The sequence below is a fragment of the Pteropus vampyrus genome, unplaced genomic scaffold (assembly GCF_000151845.1).
Source record: "Pteropus vampyrus isolate Shadow unplaced genomic scaffold, Pvam_2.0 Scaffold116, whole genome shotgun sequence".
NCBI lineage: Eukaryota > Metazoa > Chordata > Mammalia > Chiroptera > Pteropodidae > Pteropus > Pteropus vampyrus.
The window spans coordinates 4,536,200-4,562,742 of NW_011888897.1; the positions used below are offsets into that span (position 1 = coordinate 4,536,200).

Here is a 26,543-nt window from a genome sequence, read left to right on the forward strand (position 1 = left end):
AAAAAACCATTACACTGCCTAATCAGCATCATCTCTTAGCTATTTGATACACTTCTTAAATTTAGCAAATCTCAAATAAACCTGTTCTGCCAAGTCATCTGCACTTCAATTGATGACATCCCATCTTCCCAGCTGCTCAGGCCAGACACTTTGGAGACATCCCTGACTCCTCTCTTGCTTTCATACCCCACTTCAGATTGGTTGCCAAATCTCCTACTTCAAAATGTATTCAGAACCTGACCACTTCTCACTACCTTCACCACTCCTGCTCTGCTCCAAACCACCAATATGTTTGCTTCAATTAATGCAATGACTTCCTAATTAGTCTTCTTGCTTTCAACTTCCCTGAATCCTTTCCTCCCCTCTACAGTTTCTTCTTAGTGCAACAGATAGAAAAACCCTTTAAAAACCTAAGTCAGACTATGTCATTCCTTATCTTAAACCTTATAATAGTTTCCCATCTGATTCAGAGTTAAAGTGAATATCCTTATCATGGCCTTTATGCTCTACACAACTTATCCCTCTGTGATCTCTAGTAATTTATCTCCTATTACTCCCCTACAGGATTCAACTGCTCTGTTCTTTAAGACATTCTGCCTCATGGTCTTTGCATTTGCTCTTTCCCTGCTTGGAATGCTTCTCCCCAAATATCCACATTGATTTTTCCCTAGCCTTTTTCCAGTATTTGCCAAATGTCACATTCTCTGTGAAGACTGTCTTCATTATCCTGTTTAAAATGTTGTGCCTGTTTGCTCTATTTCTCTCTATAGTATTTATACCTCTTTAATATACACCCTAATGTACTTCTCTATTTTGTTTATTGTCTCTCTGCTTCCACTACAATAAATTCCATAAGAATAGGAATTTTTGTTTCTGTGTTCTCTGCTACATGATCCTTCAGTTTGAAGCTGTGCCTGGCACATAAATAGGTGTGCAGTAAAGATTTGTTTAATGAAGCTGGAGGTGGAAAGGACTAGGCCAAGTAGGGCCTTATTAGGCTGTGGGTAGGAATTTGCATTTGTTAGACTCATTGTGGGAATACTACAAGAGACAATTAAGAAGCAACATGTACATCAGACTGGGGCTCAGGGAGGGCTTTATTTTTATCAGTAGGTTAGTTCCAGGACTGGGAATGGAGTAACAGAGAGAAGATCTTGGACCTTTTAAAAGAATTTCTTTCTGTTGAAAAATGTTTAGTTTTCATATATTATACAATTTTAAGACTCAAATATCTGTTAGAAAATAGATTTTTAAAATACTACAGGAGAATTTCTGAAAAACTTCACCAGGGAGGTTTAAGTTACATTAATTATGAGTCGGGTAGAAAAATCTGCCATTGGGAAAGCAGCCTATATTTTAAATATGTTTCAACTTACATAATGGAAGATATATTTAGGCTAGTAAATTTTAAGAATATCAGAAAATTATATTCTAATTGGTCTACATAATTTGCCTAATGCTTTTCCAGCTGTGCTGTATAAAATATGAAAAATTATGGAGCTGTTTTTTTCCCGAAAAGTTCTCATGATTGAATGCTATTCTGCTTACTTTTATTTGTAGCATCCTCTTGTATATCTTTTTTTTTTTTTTTTTTGACAAATGAAAAATAAGATAAACATTATAGTCAGCCAAGTTTTTGGCTATAAATGCCTAAGTTATATTTGTTTTTATCTTTTCTTTTTAAGATAACTTGCCGAAATTTTATTGGGAAGCAGCTCAAGATTAATCCTACAACCAATAAACTGACAGATGTAGAAAACTGGATGGATTTACTAAGAAAGCTTATCTCTTCAGGTCAGAACCAATTTTAGCTTGAAGCTCTTTTAAAGCAAGATTTGCTGTTGTGTTCTGCATGTCAAATCTTCGATAATTAAAATGTTTGCAGAATCTCTTTTGCAGGGTTATTTGACTGAAAAGAATCCATTTGATAGTTACCATCTTATGTTGCTATAAATGTCACTTAAGGGGAATTAAAACACATGTTTTTATTAGTTTAAAATTTATAGCTGGGAAATGAATTAAAAAACAAGAAGGGGAAAGGAAATTGATGGGAAAAATAAAGATGGGAAAGACTGTTTTGTACTATTTTCCTTGTTTTTGTCTCATGTGAGAGCTCTTCAGATTAACCTTTTGCTATTTTCTTTGCTCTGTCTCGACTCCCCAAATAACTTCTGTTGCCATAATCAGTAGAGATTGTTCTTCTATTGGCTTTACCATGGTTAAAGTGTAGGTCTTTTAACTAGAGATTTGAGAATGCCACGATTCTTTTGCTTTTAGCTGTTAAGCCCTCGCAGAATATTTTGGCAGTGTAGCATGTAGGGATGAGGCCATAGAATGAGATGAAAATGGAAATAACATTCTCTCAATTGCACTTTTCATGTGTCTCTGTTTCTGGTACAGGAAAGAAATTCAGATCTTCCTTTTGAAGTGTAATGATTCTTTCACTTATTTGTCTATTGGTTTTGTGTATGTATGTGTGTATACATGTAGGGTAGTTTCCCCTTATCCTTGGGGAACACATTCCCAGACCCCCAGTGGAGGCCTTAACATGCAGATAGTACTGAACCCTACATATAATATGTTATTTTCTTATACACACATACCTATGATAAACTTCAGCTTGTAAATTAGGCAAAGTAAAAGATTAACAACAGTAACTGATAATAGAACAATTATAACAATATACTATAATAAAGTTATGTGAACGTCGTCTCTCTCTCTCTCTCTCTCTCTCTCTCTCTCTCTCTCTCTCTTTCTCTCTCTCTGACAACTGATCTGATTACTGAGACAGCTACTAAGTGACTAATGAGCAGGTAGTGTATACAGCACTGATATGCTGGACAAAGGGATGTTCACATCCCAGGCGAGAAGGAGCAGGATAACTTGAGATTTCATTATGCAACTAGAAATGGCAAGCAATTTAAAACTTATGAATTGTTTATTCTGGAATTTTCCACTTAATATTTTCAGATTGTGGTTTACTGTGAGTAACTGGATCCACGAAAAGGGAAACTAGATACAGGGAAGGACGACTGTAATCATTCACTTATTTGTTTATTGAGTCAGTCAGCCAGCTGTTCAGTCATTTAGCATACATTTACTGAGCAGCTACAGTGTGTTAAGTACTGTACTAGGTACTGAGCATACAAAGATGAATGAGACTAAAGATTTGTTGTCTTGGAGTTTATAGCCCATTGAAGGAGACCAGTAAATAAATCAGATATTATATAGTAGGTCCTTATTAAGATTGACAGTAGGTTACTGGAAACTGACTTTAAGTGAAACGACATATAACAAAAACAATTTTACCAGAGGCTAAGTGATATAAACAAGAGTTAAGTTCCTATGGCATATTTTTAATCACAAAAACATCACCAAAATTCTAAATAAGATTCAAAATACTTCTAATACTAAACATTGAAATGAATGTGAGCTATACAAACATGTAAGAATGATTAACAAGTAAAAACAAGTAAGATAATGATTTTCCAACCTGCTTATTCCAGTTCAGTGTCACAGATGGCTGAAACCTCTCCCAGCAGCTCAGAGTGCAAGGTGGCACCCACCCTGGACAGGACGCCCTTCCATTGCAGGGAGCCACTCACACACACACCCCCCACACTCACTCAGACTGGGACCATTTAGACATGCCAACTAACCTAATGTGCATATCTTTGGGATATGGGATGAAAACGGAGTACTGGAGAAAACCCACGCAGATGTGGGGAGAATGTGCAAACTCCACACAGACAGTGGCCCGGTCCAGGAATCAATTTTTTTTTCATTAACATTATAACACAACAACATTGAATGAAAATGGCATTATTCGAAGACCTGCTGTACTATAGAGTGATTAGATCTGTAATACTATGACTGGTGCTGCTGTAAACAATAATACTTAACAGCTAGTGTCACTTTTGAGAGACTGCATTTAATTTATTGGGGCTAATGTAAAAGGAAAAAACAAAAGATGGGGTTAGAAAGGTTGGCAGGATTTAGATAATAAAAGGTCTTAGAAGGCAAGATAAAGAGATTCAGATTCATCTGGATTGCTGAGGGGAGCTAGGTAAAAGGATTTAAAGAAGAAAAGTGAAATGATCATATTTGCGTTCTTAAAAGACCCTTCAGCAGCAGCATGGGGACTCAGTTGAAAGGAGACCACATGGAAGCAGGAAATAGCCACTCTTGACTTGTGTGCTCTAGATGTGGCGAGGCCCTGGACCATGGCAGAGAGAATAGAGCTGTGGATAGCTATGAGAGAAAGGCCGAAGGAATCCACAGGACTGCATTCTGTACTTGTTAGATGGTAGGGATGGATAAGGAAGGGAGGAGTTCAAGTTGCTCCGGTTTCTGGCTTGGGTAGAGAGATGGATGTGATGTCTTCACTCTACAGGAAACTGAAAGAAGAGGCAGGTCAGAGGAGGAGGTTACTTTGGAATTGCTGAGTTCAAGGTTCCTGGATTATCGATAGCTGAGTAGAACGATCTGGTAGTATGTGGTTAGATATACTAATGAGGCACTAGGCAGAGATTTGTATTTTAGTCATCAATATATTGGTAGTGGTTGAAATCAGGGGTTTGTATGAGGTCACCCAGGGAGAATTATGCAGAGTGTAGATCTTAGGCCTCATTTTGGAAGCTGTGTCAGTCAAAGAGGGCTGGGCCGTATAGCAGTAACAAACTCCCCAAACCTAATTGCCCTAACATAAGGGAACCATGCTACTATGTTCAATGAGGTGGACTACTGCTGCTGCTCATTGTGGGTTGATGGAATCTCCATGTTGACACAAGCTCCCATGATTACTTCCAAGGCAGGAAACAAAGCACTAATGTTACCCTTTAGGGGAGTCATACTGAGAGGCAGCAATTGATTGGTTAAGGACACAGACTTCGAAGCCAGACCACATGTACATGTACTATATGCTTTATGCTAAGGGCTTTACACAGATTGTTTTCTTTAACTATTATAACAACCCCAATAAAGTAATTGTTATTATGCATTGGACATCAGGCACTCTTGTAGGTGCTTTGTGAGTACAGGCATACCTTGGAGATATTGCGAGTTTGGTTCCAGACCACCACGATAAAGCAAATATTGCAATGAAACAGTCACATTAGTTTTTTGATTTCCCAGTGCAAATAAAGGTTATGTTTACGATATACTGTAGTCTATTAAGTGTGCAGTAATGGTATGTCTAAAAACTGTACATACCTTAATTAAAAAATTATTGCTAAAATATGCTAACCATCACCTGAGCCTTCAGCGAGAAAATGGTGCCAATAGACTTCCTTGAAGCAGGGTTGCCACAAACCTTCAATTTGTAAAAATTGCAGTATCTGTGAAACACAATGAAGCAGTGTGCAATAAAACAAGGTATGCCTATATCAGCTTATAACCACCTAATGAGGTAAGCTTGTTATTGTCCCTGTTTTTCAGGCAGGAAAAAGAATATATTTTATAGTCTTTTTTATATTTTATAATTTTATAGTCATGAGTTATATATAAATCACATGCTGGCTCTTAACACTGATACTTGAAAGTGACACATGTCACTTCTGCTGATATTTCACTGGCTTAAGGCACACGGCCACATCTGATTTCAAAAGGGTTAGGGAAGTAAGATCCTACTGTGTACCCTGAGGATAAAGAGTCTTAAAATATGTGAAGAGCCCTAATGATTGTCACAGGAGCAAACAGGAAGAGCAGTATCTGAAAGAAACTGGGATATGGCCTAAGTGGTGGGAGATACAATGGATGAGAGTGGTATAAACAAGACCAAGGCAGGAGAGACCGAGCACGATGAAGTAGTCAGCAGTCAGAGAGGTTGCATAAGATGAGGACAGACTATTTATTGTATTTGTGAGGTCATTGTCACTGGCCTTTTGCTATGATATCCTCATCTTAGGGCCTCGTTCTAGCTGTTTTCCCTTCCTGAAATGCTCTCCCCTCAACCGTGTCTGTCTGATAAACCCGTCACCAACTTTAAGTCTTTCGTGAACATCACATCTTTTCAAGGAGGCTTTCTCTGACCATTCTATTTAAAACTTCACTCTACCCGCTTCCTCCAGTTCCCCTTATGCTATTTAATGTTTTCTTTTTTTTTCTGAAGCACTTACCGAGCACCTGTCACATACTGTATAATTAAAATTTTTACTGTATATATCGATTACTAATAATCTGTCTCCCCTGAAGCAGTGTAAGCTCTGTGAGGGCAAGGGTCACAAATACCTTTATCAGTGTCTGATACATAGTAGGAACTCAATATAATCCAAATACCTTTATCAGTGTCTGGTACATAGTAGGAACTCAATATCTATTTGTAGAATTAATGACTTTGTAACCTTAATAAGAGTAGCTTCAAAGAAATGGTGGGGAGGGGAGTAGGAGTATTTTGAGTGGTGGGTGTAGTACTGATGAGCTCTGCCTACACAGAGTCAATGAACAGAGAATTTCTTTTCAGAAAGCTTCATCAGTGACAGGAAAGAGAACTGCAGCAGCAGCTAGCAGGAAATGTGGAGCTCAGGAGGGCTCAGGAGGGCTTTGTTTTGTTTGTGTGTCTGTTTTTAATAGAAGAGAAGCATATTTCTGCATTAAATAGAAGGAGCCAGGAGAGAGAGAGAGCTTAGAGACAGGAAAGAAAGATATTTGACAGGGCAAGGAGCTTGAGGAGAAACAGGCAGACAATGGGATGCAGGAAGGTAGAACACCCCTGCTGCTAAGGCAGAAGAGCAGTGAAAGAGAATGGGTCCAAATGCAGTCGAGTTTGTAGGTGGGAAGGGTATAGGTTGGAGGTGTTCTCATTGCGTATTTGGAAATTTCCTTAATGAATCAGGGGGTTGAGAGCATAGCCAGGGTTGATAGCGTAATCGATTACAGGATGTGAAAGAGTGGACTGGCCACTGAGGTAAATAGGAGAGGGGAAGAACAGTGAAGAAGGTCCAGTTGAGTGAAGTTGGTAACCATAAGTGTGTAGGTTTTACTGCCAATGATAAATCATGTTAACCCTTCATATTCAGTAAACAGTGGGAGGACCCATCTGGTCAATCACATGTGACTAGTTTCGATTGAAGAGTGTGATTCTTCCTAGGTGTCTTCTCCTTTCCTTGATCTTGTCTGTCAAACCTCTGAAGATCCCCCAATTTGGGATCTATAACTCAGAATGTGATTTATATTATCCACTCTATCCTAAAAAGACCTGGCAACAAGTATGAGAAAATGTATCCAAAATGCTTGTTATCCAAATAATGACTAGCATCTAGGGACAGGAAAAACATACCTAGTAAAATTCTAGACCTGTAGGTGCTTATTGATGATGGGTGCATCATGTCAGAAAAGCATTTTGCTTGCTTGTTATTAAAGTTACATTTGGACAGGCAAGATGGCTGGTGGTGGGACTGAAAGGAAGGCAGGTAGAATCAGGCTACAGTAATCCTTTGGGTTGATTCTCAGTGATGGTGGAAATATAGCCAGTGTGAGCAATGATGAGAGCAGGAATATTTGAATGAATAAAGTCTAACATATATTATAATTGCAATAATAGTTAATTGGGCTAGGCACTATAGCACTTTATAACCATTAGCTTCTTTAATTTTTACAGTCTTAGGAGGTAGATATGATTATGCTTATATTACAGATGAGAAAATTAAATGCTATTAGTAAGTACTGAGACTATCATTCAAACCCTGGTCTGTCTAATTGTTCAACCCATAAGTGCTCCCCTGAGCTATTGGTCCTGTTCACTGCTTGTGCCCTTTCAGATTAAACTCTCCTCTAACCTTACAGCACTCAAGAAACAATTTGCTGTATTATCAGTGGTCATGGGAGGATAGATACTTTATTCTGACTTATTGTGATAGTATGGTAAGTTTTAGTTGATCCCGCATACTCATTCTAGGTTTCACAGTGAGTCATTATTATTAAAATCTTGGCATCTAACTTAGAGCTCTTTATAAGACTCACGGACCTGTGTGACTAGGAGCAATATTTTGGCCCATACAATTTTTAGGATGCTGAATTTTTTTCCAGTATACTGAACTCAGATCATTAACATGTTTATAAGCATGGTGGGTCTTATATATGTCACCATGACTTGTTTGCAACTCTTAAAAGACCGAGTGTACTCTTGATGTTTTCCTCACCAGATTGCTGCTTTAGAGTGTCATAGATTTTCTTCTGGCATAACAGCATTTGGTGGTAATGTCTGATACATTTAATTCTTCAGAACAGATATTGTAATGCTCCAGTGCCTAGGAACATTTGCTGTTCTCATTATTTAAAAGCATTCTGTTCTCCCTCTAACTATTTAATAATGCATATGTAATTTGAGAAGGTCTCTGTAGGATTTGGAGAAGTGAGAATACCTCACTTTATAGATTATTTTTTATATGGATGAGTAACTTGCCTGCTTGTTAAACTTTATAGGGGCGATAACTCTATGGATATGTCTTTTATTGTAGCTGTTTTTGCATTCTTTCTGGAATCTCTTTCTTGAGTTTCGACCTACTGGTATTTAAAATTTCTGATAGGGTTATTCAGTCTTCAAGTATGTTGGAATTTTCAACCCTCTGGCTGGTGTGTTTTATTATTGCTTCTGGGCATTTGGAGTGATGTGGCCAGATGGGTAGAAAGCAGCACAAATTTTGTATCACTCCCTGGGAGTTTTCCTCGGTGGACCCATCTCTCAGGAGTGATTGGCATTTCAGTTTTAACGTCTACATTAGACAATAATTCTTTTCTTTTTTTCCTCTTTCTCCCCCTCCCCGGCGCCTCTTCCTCTTTTTTCACCTCATCTTCTTCTCACCTATTTCAAACCATTGAGGCTATTAGTGGCTTTGAATAGCTTCTTGAATTTTCCATGTAAGTTTTCAGACAGGAACCCCTTTGAGACAGATGTCAGGATAAGGCCTCATTGCTTTGCATCATTTATCTCGCATACACAGCCACAAAAACACTAGCAGAACCCTAATTAGACCACAAGAAAAAAGGTATAGTAGGGCTTGAAACAAATAAAAATAGAAAGCAAAATAGTTTCGAAAGAAAGGAATGATTTATGAGTAGATATTAGATAAAAATATGATTTTATCTAGATCCCATATTTTAAAGATGGCAAACATCTTTCCTTCTTTCTATATTTATCAACCCTAATAACCAGCATGCCTTTGTGATTTTTATTCTAGAAAGTAAACTCTGTGAGAGCAGGTAGTATGTCTGTTTTGCTCACTTTTGTCTCCTGAGTGCCTAGCATAGTGCCTAGTACTGGGAAGTGTTAATATATATTTTAAAAATATATGACTAATAGTCATAATCTGAGCCTCCATCTATTTAATGCTCACCCCATGACAGGTACTGTGCTGGACACTTCACACACAGGTTAAAGTAATAACCTTCGGAGGTCAATATTACCATTCCACTTTTAACAGATATTTAAAATGAAGGCCTAGAGAAATTAACTGACCGTCTCAAAATATTAATATGTGAGAGCTTCCAGCTTCCTTATCTCCTTTGTTGGCTTCTTTCCTCGATATCATTCTGAGGAGAAAAAGATAAAAGTCAAGCTCATGAATTCTTGCAAGGAAAACAGAGCAGGAATCTATCATCTCCAGGGTGTTGTGTGTGAGGGTGGCGGTGGTCGAGGAGTAGGGGCATACACCGGCTCAGGGGCATGCAGGACTGCACACGCTCAGAGGAGGGGAGACTTGAGGGGGCAAGATGGCGGGGACAGGACGGAGTGGACAGGTGAATGAAGTTGGTAGGGTAGGAGAGTGAGAGCTACCAGGGAGTAAATAAGAGTTACTGTGGCCTAAGTATTTGATTCTCTTAAGTGCGTGTTAGGGGAGTGTGTCAAGAGTGAACTTGCTGGGGAGACAAATGTTTTTCTCAGTGCAGCCATGTTTCTTGTTTGACTAGAGCCTCCAGGATTTCTAGAAATCAGGATATATTGAAAGATGTCATCACTGTGGGCACATAATATAACCTTTTGTTATTAATTCCATCAGAACCTCCCTGGGGTCACAAGGAAGTCGGGCTGCTTCTCTTATTAACCCTTCTTGGGCTTACTTCTGTCCTGTTCTCAAAGTGTCCCTGCACCTCAAATTTGGATCATTGCCTATTAACCAGGATCTGATACTCTTTGAGAATTCTCTGGGAAAGGCACTGGACTTAAATACTGATTCTCTCTCTTATCTCTTATAAGGGCTTAAAACAATCGAATGCCACTCAAGTTTACTTTTCCTTCTTTGTAAAGTGAGAGTGATGTCTACCCAACTAGTTTATAAAGTGCCGTTAGGATCAATTGAGATTAAGGCTTATAGAAGCGATTATTAATAAAGTTTATCTTAGCTATATAATTTTGAAGACCGTTGTCATTCATTCATTTAACATATATTTACTGAGCACATACCATGTAACAGGCATTGTTATAGGCCTGGGGTTATAGCAGTGGACAAAATGGACAAAAATCCTTGTCCTAATGGGACTTGCAGTCACGTGGTGGGAGACAGTCAACACACAAGCGAAACACACAGTACGTCAGAAGACAATGACTGCCGCAGAGAATAGAAGTCGGGAGGGAGAAAGGGAGAGTGCTATAATTTCATATAGGGTGATCAAAGGAGGACTCATTGAGAAGTTGAGTTAAACAATAATCTTAAGGAGCCGAGGAAGCAAAACATGAAGATATCCCGAGGAAGAATGTTCTGGGCCACAGTGAACCACTGATGCCAAGGCCCTGATGTGAAAGCATGTGTGGTGTGGGAGGGAGCACAGGGGAGGGTCATAAGAGAAGGGGTCAGAGTGGTCCTGGGGAGCCAGTTCATGGTGGGTCTTACAAGTCACTCTTGGGGCTTTGGTATTTGCCTTAGGTGGTGGGGAAGCCAATGGAGGGTCTTGGGCAGTGGAGTGACCTGAGATGACTTGCTTTTTAAAAGGAGTCCCCTGGTTGCTGTGTTGAGAGTGGCAAGGGTGGAAACAGGGCAGCTGGCAATTGCAGTAACTCAGAAGAGATGATGAGGTCTTGGAACTCAGTGGGAGTGGGAGTGGAGATTGGAGCTGGTGAGAGATGGTGGCACTCCGGACAATCTCTGAGGCGGGAGCCTATAAGATTTGCTGTGAATTTGATTTGGAGCATATTAGAAGAGCAGTCAAGGACGATTCCAGCGTTCGGCCTAAGTAATTGGAAAAATGGAACAATCCTTTAATGAGATGAGGAAAGAGTATGGGAGGAGCAGGTTTAAGGGGAAAGATTAGGAAATCAGTTGGGTTCCTGTTAAGTTTGAGGTGTCTAATGGGCACACAGCAGAGTAGATCATTGGGTGGATGAGTCTGGACTTCAGAAAAGTTGGAGCCAGAGATATAAATTTTGGAGCCACTAGCATATAGATGAACATGAAATTTAAATTGTTTTAAAGGTAGGAGAAAAACAGCAAAATGTGCTGTTGAGAATGATTCCGCAGAGGGAAAAATTGATGATTTGGAGAGAGGAGAACTATTGGAGTGATGTTGTTGAGGTGCATAGATGGGCATAGGTGCTGGAGACTGGATGGATATGGTGGTTGGGGCCTATGGGAAATCCTTTTGGATTGCTTTAGTTTTTTTTTTTTTTTTCCCCAGTGAGGTGGGAATCAAGGTCATTGGCCCCAAAAGGATGGGGAAGAGGTAACTTTTACCACCCCTCACCTCCGCTTTTTAAAAATGTTGCCACATAGCCAAATAACCACTTTCCTGTCGCTTCAAACATTGGAATGTTCCCTGTGTCCTTCCCTTGTTTACATTGCTACTACCTTACTCAGATTCAGATCACACGATGTCATCACAGTCTCTCAGCCACCAGCCTTTTTCTATTGCAGTGTGCTGTGCGTGCAACTATTGGCTAACTCTTCCTAAAATACTAATCTCTTCTGTTAGGATCCCGGTCAAAACCCTTGCTCAGCTCCCCATTTAAGAGGGTGGAGGCCACTTACTCAGCGAGGGCTTCAGGCCCCTGGCAAACCCTTCTTTGTTCAACAGGACTGGTCATGTCATCTCACTGTGCCCTGAATCCCCACCCTTACTCCTGCCGCCATACCTCTCCTTGCACAAACTAGTTCTGTGACCCAGGAGAAGCTATCAGACTTCTGTATGGCTTCTTTTCCTCATCTGTAAAATGAGGATATAATGATATATACCTCTTACAGTTGTTTTTATGATTTGTTGAGACTTATCACCATAATTTACTGTGAATAGTTCCTGGTTTAGTGTAAGTGCTCAGTCAACTTCAGCTATTCTTTTTCTAAAACCCCTTACCTCTTTCTTCTTAATCAAATCTTCCCTTTCCTCTAAGACACAGCCGGCATATCTCTTCTCCCATGAAGTCTTTCTCGCTCATCCCTTCCTCCCTAGTCTGATCTCTCTCCTCTGTCTTTCCCGCATTTACTTTCTGTAACTGTGATTTTAATACTTAAGTGATGACTTGCTTCACCTCTGCAGCTAGACTGTAAACTCTCAAGGGCCAAGGCCTTGCCGCCTAACCTCTTACAGCTCCGTTCCCTGGCAAGTTGCTTTCCTTTCAAGATCTCATATTTTATAGAAGACATTTGACCTGTTCAACTTGTTGAAGAAGTTAATTCAATGTGAAGCCTGTAATTTCGTTTTTCTTATGTTCCTGCTTCGTGGCGCATGCTGCAGGTCTGCAGCCTAATTTCTGGATGGTCCCTTCCTCTCCAGGGACCTCACAGCAACTCTCTGCCACCATCTCCCCTTTCTGGCCATTTTTTCAGGACTGTTTGTTAGTTTTACACCCTTTTATGGCCCCATCTTCCTTTCCTCTGCACCCTCCAATATTAGAAAATTGTCTTTTCCTTCTCTTAAGAGAACAGTTGTCTGTCTCTTTTTTGTTTCTTCCTTTCGTCTCTTTTCCAAGGTACCTTTGCTTTGAAGAGGCTGCTAAAAAGTAGATTATTTCATCTTTTATGATCAGCAAAAAAAAGGAGGAGGCTTCATAAGGAAAATTGGCAAGATCTAAAATTTTTTGTATTTCATGAGAATCAAAAGTTTTTTAAGTTTTTTCTTTCTTTTTTTTTTTTTAAAGTACTTTCAAATATACTAGAAAAAAAAATTGATCTGAACATTGAAACATCTGCTATAGACCTGAAGGTTTTGAATTTAGCAGCTTTTGTTTGGGACCAAGAAATTTCTGAATTAGAGTCTTTTGCTACTAGTTGGCTTGCTGCAGCATTTAATCCCCAACTGTTGCTCTTCCCTTTCTTTTCAGAATACAGCCAAGCCAAAAAGCTCGTCTGTGTGCCCGTGGAAGTGACAGACACTTTGAGATGTTTTAGAGAGACATTGGAAAAATCCAAATACCATAACAGATCAATCCGACACAGCAGAAAGTTGCTTTCATTATTTCTTGCACAGACACAAGGTAAAACACTTACACTATATCACTTACTCTTTATTTAAGGTGGGGAACCACCCTGCAGATCTACCATATTCTGCCATAGCTGCCTCCGTTCCCCACTTACATGCCCCCTCGCTGCTCCCTTCCACTTTCTTCTTCTTGCCTAGTGGATCACATCTTCTTTCTCACACACTTTATTCCAACCAAGGCACTGCCTCACTCATCTGCTTCCCGCCCCCCAACTTCTTTCTTTCTTTTTTTAATTAAAATTATTAGGATGACATTGGTTAATAAAATCATATAGGCTTCAAGTGTACAAGTCAGTAATACGTCATATGTATATTGCATCGTGTTTACCACCCAAAGTTAATTTTCTTAACATCATATATATTTGACCCCCTTTACCCCTACTTACCTCCTCTCTCCTTCACTTCCCTCTGGTACCCACTAATCCGCTGTCCATGTCCATGAATCTCTGTTTGTCATATTTGTTTGTTGCTTTCAGTTTTATATCCCACATATAAGTGAAATTATATGATTCTTGCTCATCCACTTTTATGCTTCCTGTGAAACTATTATATTCCCTTGTATAGAGTAGATACAAAAACAATATTTGTTAATTTTTTCATTTTGTACATCTTTGTTCTTACTGTTTTCTTTGCAAGTATGGTGCTATAGTCTTATTTAATTTTTATTAGTAGATGGATTGATTCATACTGAAGTAACTAGAACCTTTTACAAAAACACTACTTTATCACTATCAAAGAAATGAATGCATACTAATACAAGCATCAATAAGATTTCTTATTAATATCACAGATTTTGATCTTTTTAGAGATTTTTTTTTAGCTCAAAACATGATGTTCATTATCATTGGTTACATTACATTAATTTGTTTCTTCCTTTCTCAACATCTATTGATTTGTCAAACACAGCTCAATCAGAACACAGCCTTGAATGATTAAGTGGTAACCTCAAAGAAGAGTATATTCAAATTTATCTATATTTAGGTTATTTAAAAATTATTAAATCCTAATTTATGTTTATAATTCTTGCTGTTGAAATTTATCAGAATAATAAAAATAAGCTTACAAATAAATAAACTTAATTATATTTTAAAGTTATTAAAAATAGATTTAAACTTATACCTAAGATGCTAATATCCACTGAACTAATCTTTTAGAAATCTGAAAGATTTCTAAATTTTTTTTATGACCACTGGCTTAAGTTTTTTTTATGACCACTGGCTTAAGTTTTATGTGTATATTTTAATGTATGTATGTATGTATATACATATGTATGTTTGTCTGTATTTCTTGTTGCTGCTTCCTCCAAAAAGTACTTGTTATGATATGTATCCACAGTTTTTGGTTGTATTGTCCATAAACTCACATTATATTAAATTAGCTCTCCATATCATATTTAAACTTTTTTCAATTATGGCATACATTAATAATTTTTTAAGGCATGAATTAAAAACAGGACATAAAATTGCTAAGAATGGTTTACACCTATTCACTCTGAGTCTCACCTGGTACCAAAATATTCATTTGAAATATTGAAATATAATCAAATATTCATCTGAAATATGGTGTTGGAGGAGAGCACTACAGATACCCTGGGCCACCAGAAAGACTAACAAGTGGGTTGTAGAGCAAAGTAAGCCTGAAACATCGCTGGAGGCAAAAATGACAAAACTGAAGCTGTCCTACTTTGGGCACGTCACGAGAAGGCAGGGTTCTTTGGAAAAGACAATTATGCCGGGAAAAATAAACAGCAGCAGGAAAAGAGGAAGACCAAATATGAGATGGATTGACTCCATAAAGAAGCCAGAAGCATGAGTTTCCAGGGGCTGAGCAGGGCTGTTGAGGCCAAGACATTGTGTACATCACTCATTCATAGGGTCTCCAGGGATGAGAGCCATCTCAAAGGCATGCAGTACACACCAAAATATTCTCAGCAGTTTATCCCCAATCCTCGGGCTATAGATTTCAAAAGCCACAATTGCTTCTTTCTCTCTGCAGCCTTTGACTACTTTTCCTAGAATATGTCCCGTCTTTTTCCCCTGTGTGTTGTCTGATCTTATAAAGAGAAAGCTCTTGCCCATTTTCCCCAGCTCAGGTCAGAACTATCTATGTGTTGCTTCTTTCCCAGAGGTCTCTGCCCCAGAGGCAAACTAATAACTTATGGTTGGAAGCTCTTTAAAAAGGACAAACCCAAATGGTGTAACTTCTACCAATCCCCAGGAGAAGCAAAGCATTATCTCAACATTTATATTCTGCAACACTGAGTAGTGTTCTTTTTAAAAATAACTTCAGTGTAGAGCTCATTCACATATACCTAGTCTCTTCAGAAATGATTTTAGATGCTAAGTTTAAGGAAACACTATCCCTCAAATAGCAAATAAGTCTCAGATATATACAAAGCCTTTTCCCCTTCAGCTTCCGTTCCTTTTCTCCTGCCTTTTTCCTCCCCATCAACTTCCTTTCTTTTTCCATTCTAAGGATTTTTTCATTTTTTTCCCCATGAATTTAGGAGACAAAGGAGGAATAAACAATTCAAAAATTTCTACTGGAAAGGTGGAATTTTGCCTGGGGATAGAAGAGATGCATATGCCCACACCCCCTGATCTTTCTCAGGAACATTTCAGAGTTTTTAGTTCAGTGGAGAAAAGCAAACTTCCACATTCACAACTTGGACTAGTAATTTCTTCTTACTATGAAACTATTGGTAAGATTTATTTATTATGTATTCATTTTCAATACTATTATCTGCATTCATGCTGAGAATTACATTTGGTCTTGAAATATTTTCTTTAAAAGTTGGATATTAGAGCCCGAACAGAGAACCTATTCATCATACCCTTACAGGCAGTGACATTGTAATGTCGAGACAAGGTGTGTCCAGCACTTTTTGTTACCACTGTCCCAGCCAGGCTGTCACCATTGTGAGATTCAAGGCCACCTTCCTGTCCATCCTCCTTTAATCTGTGAACCACTCTCTGGGATGTGGCCACTCTTAAGTTCTTTTGTTGTGCCCTAGCCGATTTCATTTTCCTTGTCATTCCACTTTATATTGCTTTTACAAATTCAGCAGTACATACTCAAGCCATGTTGTAAACCCAACATTCCCCCTCTTTTCTTGAAATAACAGATGTTTTGTAATTTCTCTTTTACTCCCTGAAATAAAGTTCATATTGAATATATTCTTCCTATAGATATTATTTTTAAAAAATCAGTATGATGCTCTAAGTATAAAATAAAAGATAATAATAAAACAAAATAAAAGAATCTATTATTGATGTGTAAGTACTCAAGCAGTAGAAGGTACAGTGAAGCAATCAGATGCTCATATCCTGTATGAAGAACTACCATGACTGTGACAGCTATGGATGCAGAGTGGTTCCGGTGTGTTATGTTGGTGGCACGTAGTGTTAGCACTGTTAATTTTGGTGATATGATTTTCTAAAATGACAAATAAATTTAGGTAAAGTGCTAAACAAAACAGCGTACTACAGTGAGTGGTGGCATTTCTAGAAAATTTAGAGCAGTTTGAAAACATGCAAATATACACTTTTTATGTGTTAAATGAAGTACAGATGTTAGATAATTATAAATAGATTTAACGCCTTTTTCTTCAGTGTAGGGCAAGGTTCTGTGCATTACAGCCCATCCAGTTTCTCTGGTCTTCACCTTTGTAATACCAGGAGATGCCTCTTTGTGACGAAACCTTTCCTCAGATTTCTAAAACACCCTCTAAGAGACAGTATTGTCCTCATTAAAAACAATTGCCATGTTGCTTGGGTTTTTGGCTACACATTCTTGAGTGTATACATTCTTCAGAACCCTCTCTATCAAAAAAAAAAAATAAGGTGATATTAAAGATATGCTTTTTGGGTAAAAGGCGTAAACTGATATGCTGTGATCTTGTCAGATCCCTGCTCAAAAACCTTCGGGGCTTCTCATTCATTATGGAATAATGAACACATTTTTCCAAGGCATTCAGACGCCTCTGTAACCTTACCTGTGTCCTTCTCCCTCCCAGGAAAACCATCGCCAGTTGCACATGTCATTTTCACATGTACCTAGCTCTCTCTCCCTTGCACGCATTTCTGCATTTCTCTTCTCAACTGTTTCCACCTCCCTGACTCCTATTACACTGTCTTTGCGTTTCCTACCTGTTAGACCCAGTCTCCACTCCACTGTATCCAAGTAGAGCATCCTTTGCTCCGTGTCTGCATGGATATTGTGTGACATTTGAAGGCACTAATAGTTTGCAAGTACACAGTTAAGGAATAATGCCGTTTCAAATATTTTTGCAAATACAAAGGAGATATTTTCCAGAAACTGATATTTGTTCTTTTACTTGACTGAAATACAGATGTTCTCCAAGCCAGCAATCAAAGAAGTCTTAAAGTTCAGGCGTTGCATGAACTTGGAAGTCTTCTCATCTTCGCAGAAAAGAGAAGGTAGATTTTTTAGAGTCTTTAGAATGAGGGAAAACTATTGATTTTTTTGAAAAAATTTTTAAATGATCGTGAAAAATACTGTCTTTCTGAAATTTTAGTTCTTCAATAATATTACATTGCTACATTTATTCATCAAATGCTACCTGAGAAAAATGGTTATGAGCAATGCATAAATGATATAGATTTTAATTAAAATGTTTCTTAAGTATATTTGCTTTCCCTTTTGAAAAGATTTAATGGCATAGGTCTTAGAGAATGTGCTGTTTGATGCTCTGTTTTGGTTTTAGGGCTGCTTTTAAGTGTTGGTGTCAAGCTCTTGATGACTTATTCGGGAAGCAAGATGTGCTACATACATGGAAAGAGTTGTGCCCCTCACTCGACAGTGCCACTGACAGCTATTCACCTCCAGGTTCCAAAGACTACAGTGAGGAATTTCTGTCAAAAGTTGGCATTTGGGGATGTTTGCAAGGAGCAATCATATCAGCAAAGATAGCCCAGTGAGTATGACAATGGAATGATCTGAGTAATAGCTAATAGCTTCCCTTTGTGGGGTACCCACCTGTGCCATGTAGAGGCATGTTTCACACGCCCTGGATTCTTCTAGCTATGTCCAAATCATAGAGGGTTATACCATTTACTTATTTGTGATGTTTATTGTTTGTGATCCTCTCCTCTTTCTAAATATCTCCCATCCCCCAGAATATGAGCACCACATGGGCAAAGGTCTTTGCTTTGTATACCATTGTAGCCTAAGTGCCTTGCATGAAGGTGGCATTCAGTGACTACTTGTTGAATGAATGGTTGAATGAACAATTGGTATGGGAACCAGAGTAGTGAGGAAGCAGGGCAACTTGGGCCTAATTCTATCCCAAGAGCCTCCTACTAAACTCTGTGCCCCTCAGCAAGTTATTTATTCCTTCTGAGCCTCAGTGTCTTCATCATTAAACCATGGTGATGAGAGTCACATGACATACTATATTAGTTTGCTAGGGCTGTCATAACAAAGTACCACAGACTGGGTGGCTTAAACAACAGAACTATATTTCTCGCAATTCTGGACGCTAGAAGTTCGAGTTCAAGGTGTTGGCAGGGTTGGTTTCTTCTGAGGTCTCTTTCCTCATCTCTTTGGATGGTTGTCTTCTTGCCGTGTCCTCACATGACTGTGTCCTAATGTCCTCCTCTTATGAGAACACCAGTCACATCAGATTCCAGCCCACCTTAATGACCTCATTTTAACTTAATTACCTCTTTAAAGACCTTATCTCTAAGTAGAGTCACATTCTGAGGTCACTGGGGATTAGGACTTCAACATGTGATTTTGGTGTTTGTGTGTGTGTGTGTGGGGGGGGGGATGGCACACAATTTAGCCTATAACACATACTGTAACTACTTCCTACTGCTGCTGTGACAAATTACCACAAATTTAGTGGCTTAAAACAACAAAGACTTACTGTCTTACATCCTAAAACGAATGTGTTGGAAGGTCTGTGCTCCCCCGCTGAGGCTCTAGGGGAGAATATATTTTCTTGTCTTGTTCAGCTTCTTGAGGCCTCCTGCATTCATTGGTTCAATGGTCATCTACTGTCTTCAAGACCAACTGCCTATCATCTTTCTGTCTCTCCCCACCTCCCCCAATCTCCTGTTTTTATCCTCACATCTCCTTCTGTGATCCTCTTGCCTTTCTTTTATAAGGACCAATGTAATTACATTGAATCCACCTGAGTAATCCAGAATAACCTCTCCATTTTAAGGTCTTTAATTTAGCCACATCTGTAAATTCCTCTTTTTTTTTTTCCATGTAAACCAACATGTTCATAGGTTTAGGGAATTAAGACAAAGATATCTCTCAGTAGCCATTATTCGGCCTGCCACACATAACATCTGAAAGTCTATCACAATGACTTATACCTAGTTAGCACTCACAGATGTCTTAAATATTTAATTAATATGAGAAACTTAAAAAGTATGGAGAAGGTAAAAGTACAGGTTTCCTTTACCTGTCCAGTTACATTTTTAACTTACCTATAGGGTGTAGTGGGCAAAAATCTGCAAATTTTAAAAAATAGTAAGTAGTTAATAATCATATTATTTTCAGAAAATTAGCATCTTTGTGCAGGGGAAGTAAGAAATCATCTAGTTAAAAAGTATTAAATAGTAAAGATTTTTAAAAGATTTGTCAAGTTTGATTATTTTTTTTTACACTCCTGGGAAGTAGCTCATCCTTACACACACACACACATGCATGTGCACGCACACATGCACACACACACACAATCCCCACACAAGTGTGAGCTTATGACTTAGTAGAGCTTGACAGCAGAGAATAGAAAAGCCGAAAAAGATTTACAGCTTAAAAAAGAACCACCGTAGCATGCCTGCCATTGGGCACCTCAGCTTCTCTGAGCCTCTGAAGTTACTATTTACTGATATTTAACCAACAGAAGGTCACTTTCCAGTTATTTAACTAGAAGTCTGACTTCCCCAGGATATATGATATTAGAGAGGCTTTGTCTGTTCATGGAGGCTCCCTGCGTGGAAAAAACTCTTCTCCCCACACTCTAATAGCCATATAGAAAAGCCGAACTCAGATAGATGTTAATTAATTAATATAGTTATTTAATATAGTGAAGATGACTGGTTTTATGTAAATATGACTTAGAAGAAGGTAATGTAGTTTATAGCTGCAAATATGAGTTTCGAGACCCATGTAAAGAAAACTCAAACTCTTCTACGGGACATAAAATGAGACAGTAGTAAATTCAGAGATATTACCTGAATCTTTGATAGCGAGACTTAATATCATCAGTGTGTCCATAGTATACTGCTGGTGAGTTTCAATCTTTTGGAGAGAATTATTTAACCATATTCATCAAAAACTTTAAAAGTGTATACCACGTTTCCCCTTCAAATTGTACTTCTATGGATTTATTCAATAGAACTGATAGAACAAGTGCTCAGAATGATAGTACAACATTTACCTCAGCATTGAAAAAAACCAAAATGGAGATGAATTGTTTTATATTATGGTACATCCATTTGATAAACCTATTAAAGTTCTGTAAAATAATGATGTAGCTCATCACGTTCATGAATGGACAATTTGTAAAATAATAGGTATTGCATAATTCTAGTCTTAATGAATGCATGTATAACTATATAGACAAAAATCTAGAAAGAAATTGGCCAAAATATTACCAATAATTATGTGTAGGTGGTAGGATTGTAGGTGACTTTTCATTTTATGTTTTATATTTTTCATTGTTCTAGATCTTTTATGAGTATGTAGCACTTTTAGAATCACAAAAACTATCATAATTCTGGGAAATCTATGAGCATTGGAGTCATATTTATATTAAAATATTTTTGAAAAATTGTTTATGAATCAGTTTATTTTTCTTATACTTATTTAGATTTATTAAGATATTGGATGTTGAGAAGAGAACCAACTGTTGCATTTTGTCTGCATTACTCTTTCAGGTAACACTTCGTGTATATCTTTCTACAGTAGCATGACCATTTGTTAATCAGTAAAAGAAAAATGTAGTAGTTTTTCATATGTATAAAACTTATAGGCACAAGAAAAGCATGAACCTTGATCAAATTTCATAAGCCAGTCTTTCTTTCTCTGGCTGAACCCCTGTGACACTTTCATCTTTAACATCCAGCAGAGTCGGTTTGTCCCTTAGACTGAGGAAGGAGTTTTACATATAAGGAAACCGAGTCTCCTGTCATCAGTAAGATCAGTAAGATCAGTGAGCAGCAAATTCAGTCCATTTGACTCAGATGGTTGCATTATCTTTAAATAAAGTTTTGCTCAATTGCATGATATAAGGTATACCATATAATGAAAGCACAAAAATAAGTTGTAGACTACAGAAGTACTTAGAGTATTTGCATTTTATAGAATTTGGGTTTGACTTTACTGAAGAAGATAGGAATTTTTAACAGAAATACATTTTCAGATTCAGGAATGTAGCTGGGGCCTTTTCAATCTACTGAAGGTTCTGTTTACCTTGAAGGACGGACACCCTTGTTCTGTGTATCAGAAGAATCTAATAGCTTATGAAATCTGGATAGTTAAGATCTTTGGGAAAGGCTCTGAATGTAAGGCCAGATTTTTTAATTTTCTTATGTTCCATTCACCTCTTGCTTGTGCTTCAAAGGGAAGAGGTTGAAGAGGCAAGGATGCAAAAGGAATAATGGGCTTAATGTGGGCATAATCTCTAAGTAATACTGCACCTAAAATAAAAAATTAGATAGCGGGATTTATTTTTAAAAACCTGTTAATTCTTTGTGATTTTGAAGCAAATTTGTGAAACTAAAAATTGAAACAACTGCATAGCATTTTAGAGTAAGTACCTTATAACTTTAATGAGCAATCTAATGAAAATTCTTTCTGATATGTACATTAAATAATTTTATAATGCATTTGTCATCAAAAAATTTTAATTATTTAAGATAACATAAGAAGCATTTCTACATAAAATTTGATTTTGTGCGTTCATCTGGTTTCCCAATGTCTAGTACAATGTTGGTCGTATAAACCTAAGAAATACTGGTCAAATTAAAACAAATTACCTTTTCACTTAATTCAGTTAAAAGTACAGAATTACCTTCACTTAATTTAGACTTCTGAAATAAGTTGTTATCTCCTCTACTTACAGTTTGGTATAGCGGAAAGGACATAGTTTTTTGAGTTTAATAGATGTGACTTTGAATCTTCTTTCTGCCATCATTAACTGTGTGACCTCAGATAAGTTGTTTAAGCTTCAATTAAATATCATTTGTAAGATAACAGTCCTTCCTTCTAGGGCTAAGTTACATGAGGATTAAATGAGATGGCATTTATAAAGACCTTACCAATAGTGCCCAACACAGAATTGACCCTCAATCAATGGTAACTTAATGTAATGATAATTTCTTCTGAAAATAAGAAGTATTCAGTTACCATGGAATTCGAAAGGCCCATCTTGAGGGATAAAAGCATTTGGAACCTATAATGATGATAATTTTAATGATAAGTACTGTTTATTACAGGATAGAGTGTGCTAGGCATGTGCTAAGCACTTAAGGAAGTAATATGTGTACTCATCTTTCTGTTTCATTGTTGCAAATGCAATTTATGGCTCTTTATTTCACCTTTTTTCATTATCAGGGTTTGCTCAGAACCACACTTCCACACCCCAAAGCTGAACGTTGCTATGCTCAGTATGAGATCACTCAGCTTCTCCCGGGCATTGAGCTCTTCTCGGACAGATACAGGGCTGACATTTGCTCTGTAGTCGCAAGTCTGTATTATATAATACACGAACTGCACTTTGTTAAGCAGAATATAATAGTAAGTAACTTGTAAAGTCACCAAATCTTAAGTCACTGCAGTATTTTTTGCTCCACTTACCTTATAATTTTCAAAGTTTGCTAATGTTCTTTTAGTCAGTCTTCGTTTAACTTTTAAACTCTATATTAAGGATTCTCATCTGTATTTCAAAGTGAAATATATTAATTAAGATTCTTTGACATTGTTGTTTGCATTGCATTTTGGATCCAAAAGCAATGTCTTTTTGATTTTGTTCTCTTTTTACTGTATTTTATCTTTTTTTTTCCCCTTAAGACATTTGGTGAAATTGATTAGAATGTTTCACTGGTCTCAAACAGAGGAATTTAGTACACATGTAACTTACTGCATTAGATCATATAGGACATATCAAGACCAAAACTATGAGACTGGTTTTTATTGAGATAAATTTATCTTCATGTCTCTTGTCTTTTCGCTTTTAAAGGTGCATCCTAAGTGAACAACAGATTCTAACTGTGAAATAAAAACCAGACAACACTTATTATTTTCTTAGGAAATTAAAAAGAATCCCACTACAACTCTCTTTTCCTGTGGGGAAATGAACCACTATATGCATATATATCTGTGTGTATATATATATATATATTTGTGTATATATTATGTATATATATTTGATATATTAATATATATTTGATATATATGTATATAAAACATATTTATGTATATATATTTGATATATTAATATATGTTTGATATATATGTATATAAAACAAATGTAAAGTTGATTACATTTTAAAAATAAGTTCGTACATTCTAACTGTTGATTATTTTATATTTTCCTCCTTTATCTTAGTTTTGCTATTTTCCTTTTTTATGCTGTTTCCTTTACTTTTGCATGTCTTGTTTCCTCTTATGTTTGCTTTTTAGTATCTATCCTGTCTCTTTTTCTGCTTCTTTCCTTTTCTTTCATAATTTTCATACACACTTTCTTTTTCATATATTGTTTTCTATTCTCTCATTCTAAATTTACTCTCTCTCCTTATAGTGAAAAGATTTATTTCTCCCTGATGTGATTGTTAAATTATAAAGCCATGTGATAAAGTGAAGAGGTTGATAAATGCTTTTAACACTTGGAAGACTTGGCAAGAAATTGTTTATTAGAAAAAAATAGCAAAATGGTGCTTCTCTCATTGTTAAGGGGATTCATTTCTGGATTTAGAAAATAGCTCTATCCCTTGGGTAGCCTTTAGTCGCCTAGTCACATTCATATATAATACATATCACTGCACTAGAAAAGGAAGGAGACTTTTTTTTCTCTCTGAAGCTTAAGAAATTGAAAACATTTTTCTGAATAATTGAGCAATTGGCAGCAATAAAATGGTGTGGTTTGATTTCTCACTAAAGAAAAGAAAATCTCAAAGGTAATAGCCAACTCACTGTCTTGCGTCGTATTAATTGTAGAAAAAGGTATTGTATTATGTTGGTAGTGTATAATTGCAGAAAAATGTATTATGTTTAAAATCATTTAAGGTCAGTTCTCCTTTTTGTTTTTTTAATTTTTTAAAGTTCTAATCCTTTTAAAAAGCTGCTTCTATTAGTGGCTGCCAGTTGACTGACAATTAGAATCTCCTTAGCTGAACTTACAGAATGTAAATGGTTTCCATTTTGTATTATACTACCCTCCAGCAGAAGCCTGGTGGCTAAGGACACTGCTGTCACATATACGATTTGCTGTGGGACCCATTGCTGTGGAATCATGCGAAATAGTTTGCTAACTAGTGGGAATCTCAGTTCTCCTTCTTGCTCCATCTCCCTTTAGTGGGGCAGGACCCAGACGTAGGAAATGAGCTTCAGCTTTGAGTTGAGATCAGGAGTTGTTCAGAAGTCTAGGCAGAACTGTCCACTCAACATATGTCTCTAGCTAGACAGTGGCTAGGTCAATTGAAATATTGATTGTCTTTAATCCTTTACAGATAGCTATGAGATTTTAAGAAGAGTTGAACTTGGAGTTAATTCTATGAAAATAAAAATATTATGTGAAGAGTAAGCTTGGGTTTTAATCAGTAGAATATATGCTCTGTGAAGGGAGGGACTTGTTAGATTTTGTTCTTATTCAACAGTGCCTGATACATAATTGGCATGTTATAAATATGTTTTTACTGATAGTGATATTCCAGTTGAAGATAAGTAGCAACTGACATTGAGATGAGTAGGTAGGAGCTCTCAGGGGACATGGATATGGGTTCCTTTGCTTTAAATTTTGCATTTATTTGATAGCTCATTTGCTAGAATGTTTCCATAGGCCTCAGTGATTCATACATATATATTGAATTAATTTTGTTTAAGGAAGATAAATAATTACGTTTTCACTCTTTAACTCTTTAAAAGATGTGAAACCTAGGGTTTTGGTACCAAGTGACATCTGTATGGAACTTTAAGTCCCTGATAGCACTTTAAAGTTCTGGTAAAATTAGGAAGCATATGCTAGGCAGATCATTTCTCTTATACCAAACTGTCTCGTCTCCTAGCATGGAAATTCAATCACTATTTTGCATAACATCTTTTATATTATTTGGCTAAATTTTATTATTATGTTATTAACTTGATAACATAGGTTTTAAAATACAGTGTTTCTCTGTTGGCAGATTCTGCCTCTCCTTGCATTATACCAATATTTTGTTTCTGGAATTTGCCAAGACCTAGTTAGAAATCTAGATGCAAGAATCCTCAAGGTATGTAAGAAGCTTTTAAGACATCTGATATTTTTGAACTGTTAAAAATATTGTCATGAATTAATTTGGTCCTAATAATAATAAACTAATAATAATATGGTATTGTACTGATGTTAGAAAAAATTTGCCCACCATTATAATAAAGTATGAGAAAGAATCAGTTAGGAAGGTTATCATTTTGCATTCAGGCCACAGTAAAGTGAGGAACATCTACACATGGTAACAAGACTCACCCAACACCAGCCAGCATGGAAATAACCACTTCTGAAAGATTGATTTCCTGAATATTCGTGGACTTATGAGTCACTTTTCTGAAGTTTCTGTGAATTTTTTGCTAAAGATTTTTATGTCTATCATGGTATACAGAGTTTTGTTTTGTTTTTTAATTGCAGAGACACTAAATTACAATTAATTCTGGAACCTAGAAATCAGGTGATGTTCTTTGCCTTTACAATTCATGAGCAGTTGGCTTGAACCCCTTATGGAGCGGCAACCTGAAGCACTTCATTTTTCTCTGCCCCTTTTCCTAGTTACCTGTGGTCTCAGGCTCCCACTTTCATTGAATTCATTTTGTGTGTGGATCATCTAAACATCCAGCAAATTTGCTACCTGTTCTGCATCTCTTCATCTCTAATATGGAATTCAATCCTATTCCATATTACACAGTAACGT

General features: G+C 37.1%; 1 protein-coding gene across 1 annotated transcript in view; it reads left to right on the forward strand.

Annotated features, from left to right (window-relative positions):
• Window positions 1-26,543, forward strand: part of CFAP54 (cilia and flagella associated protein 54) — a 243,160-nt gene that overhangs the window by 112,892 nt on the left and 103,725 nt on the right. The window contains exons 39-45 of the mRNA XM_023534023.1: window positions 1,686-1,794; window positions 13,247-13,399; window positions 17,756-17,843; window positions 18,131-18,340; window positions 21,254-21,320; window positions 22,999-23,181; window positions 25,785-25,871. Of these exons, the coding sequence (XP_023389791.1) occupies window positions 1,686-1,794; window positions 13,247-13,399; window positions 17,756-17,843; window positions 18,131-18,340; window positions 21,254-21,320; window positions 22,999-23,181; window positions 25,785-25,871 (897 nt within the window). The remainder of the gene's footprint in view (window positions 1-1,685; window positions 1,795-13,246; window positions 13,400-17,755; window positions 17,844-18,130; window positions 18,341-21,253; window positions 21,321-22,998; window positions 23,182-25,784; window positions 25,872-26,543) is intronic.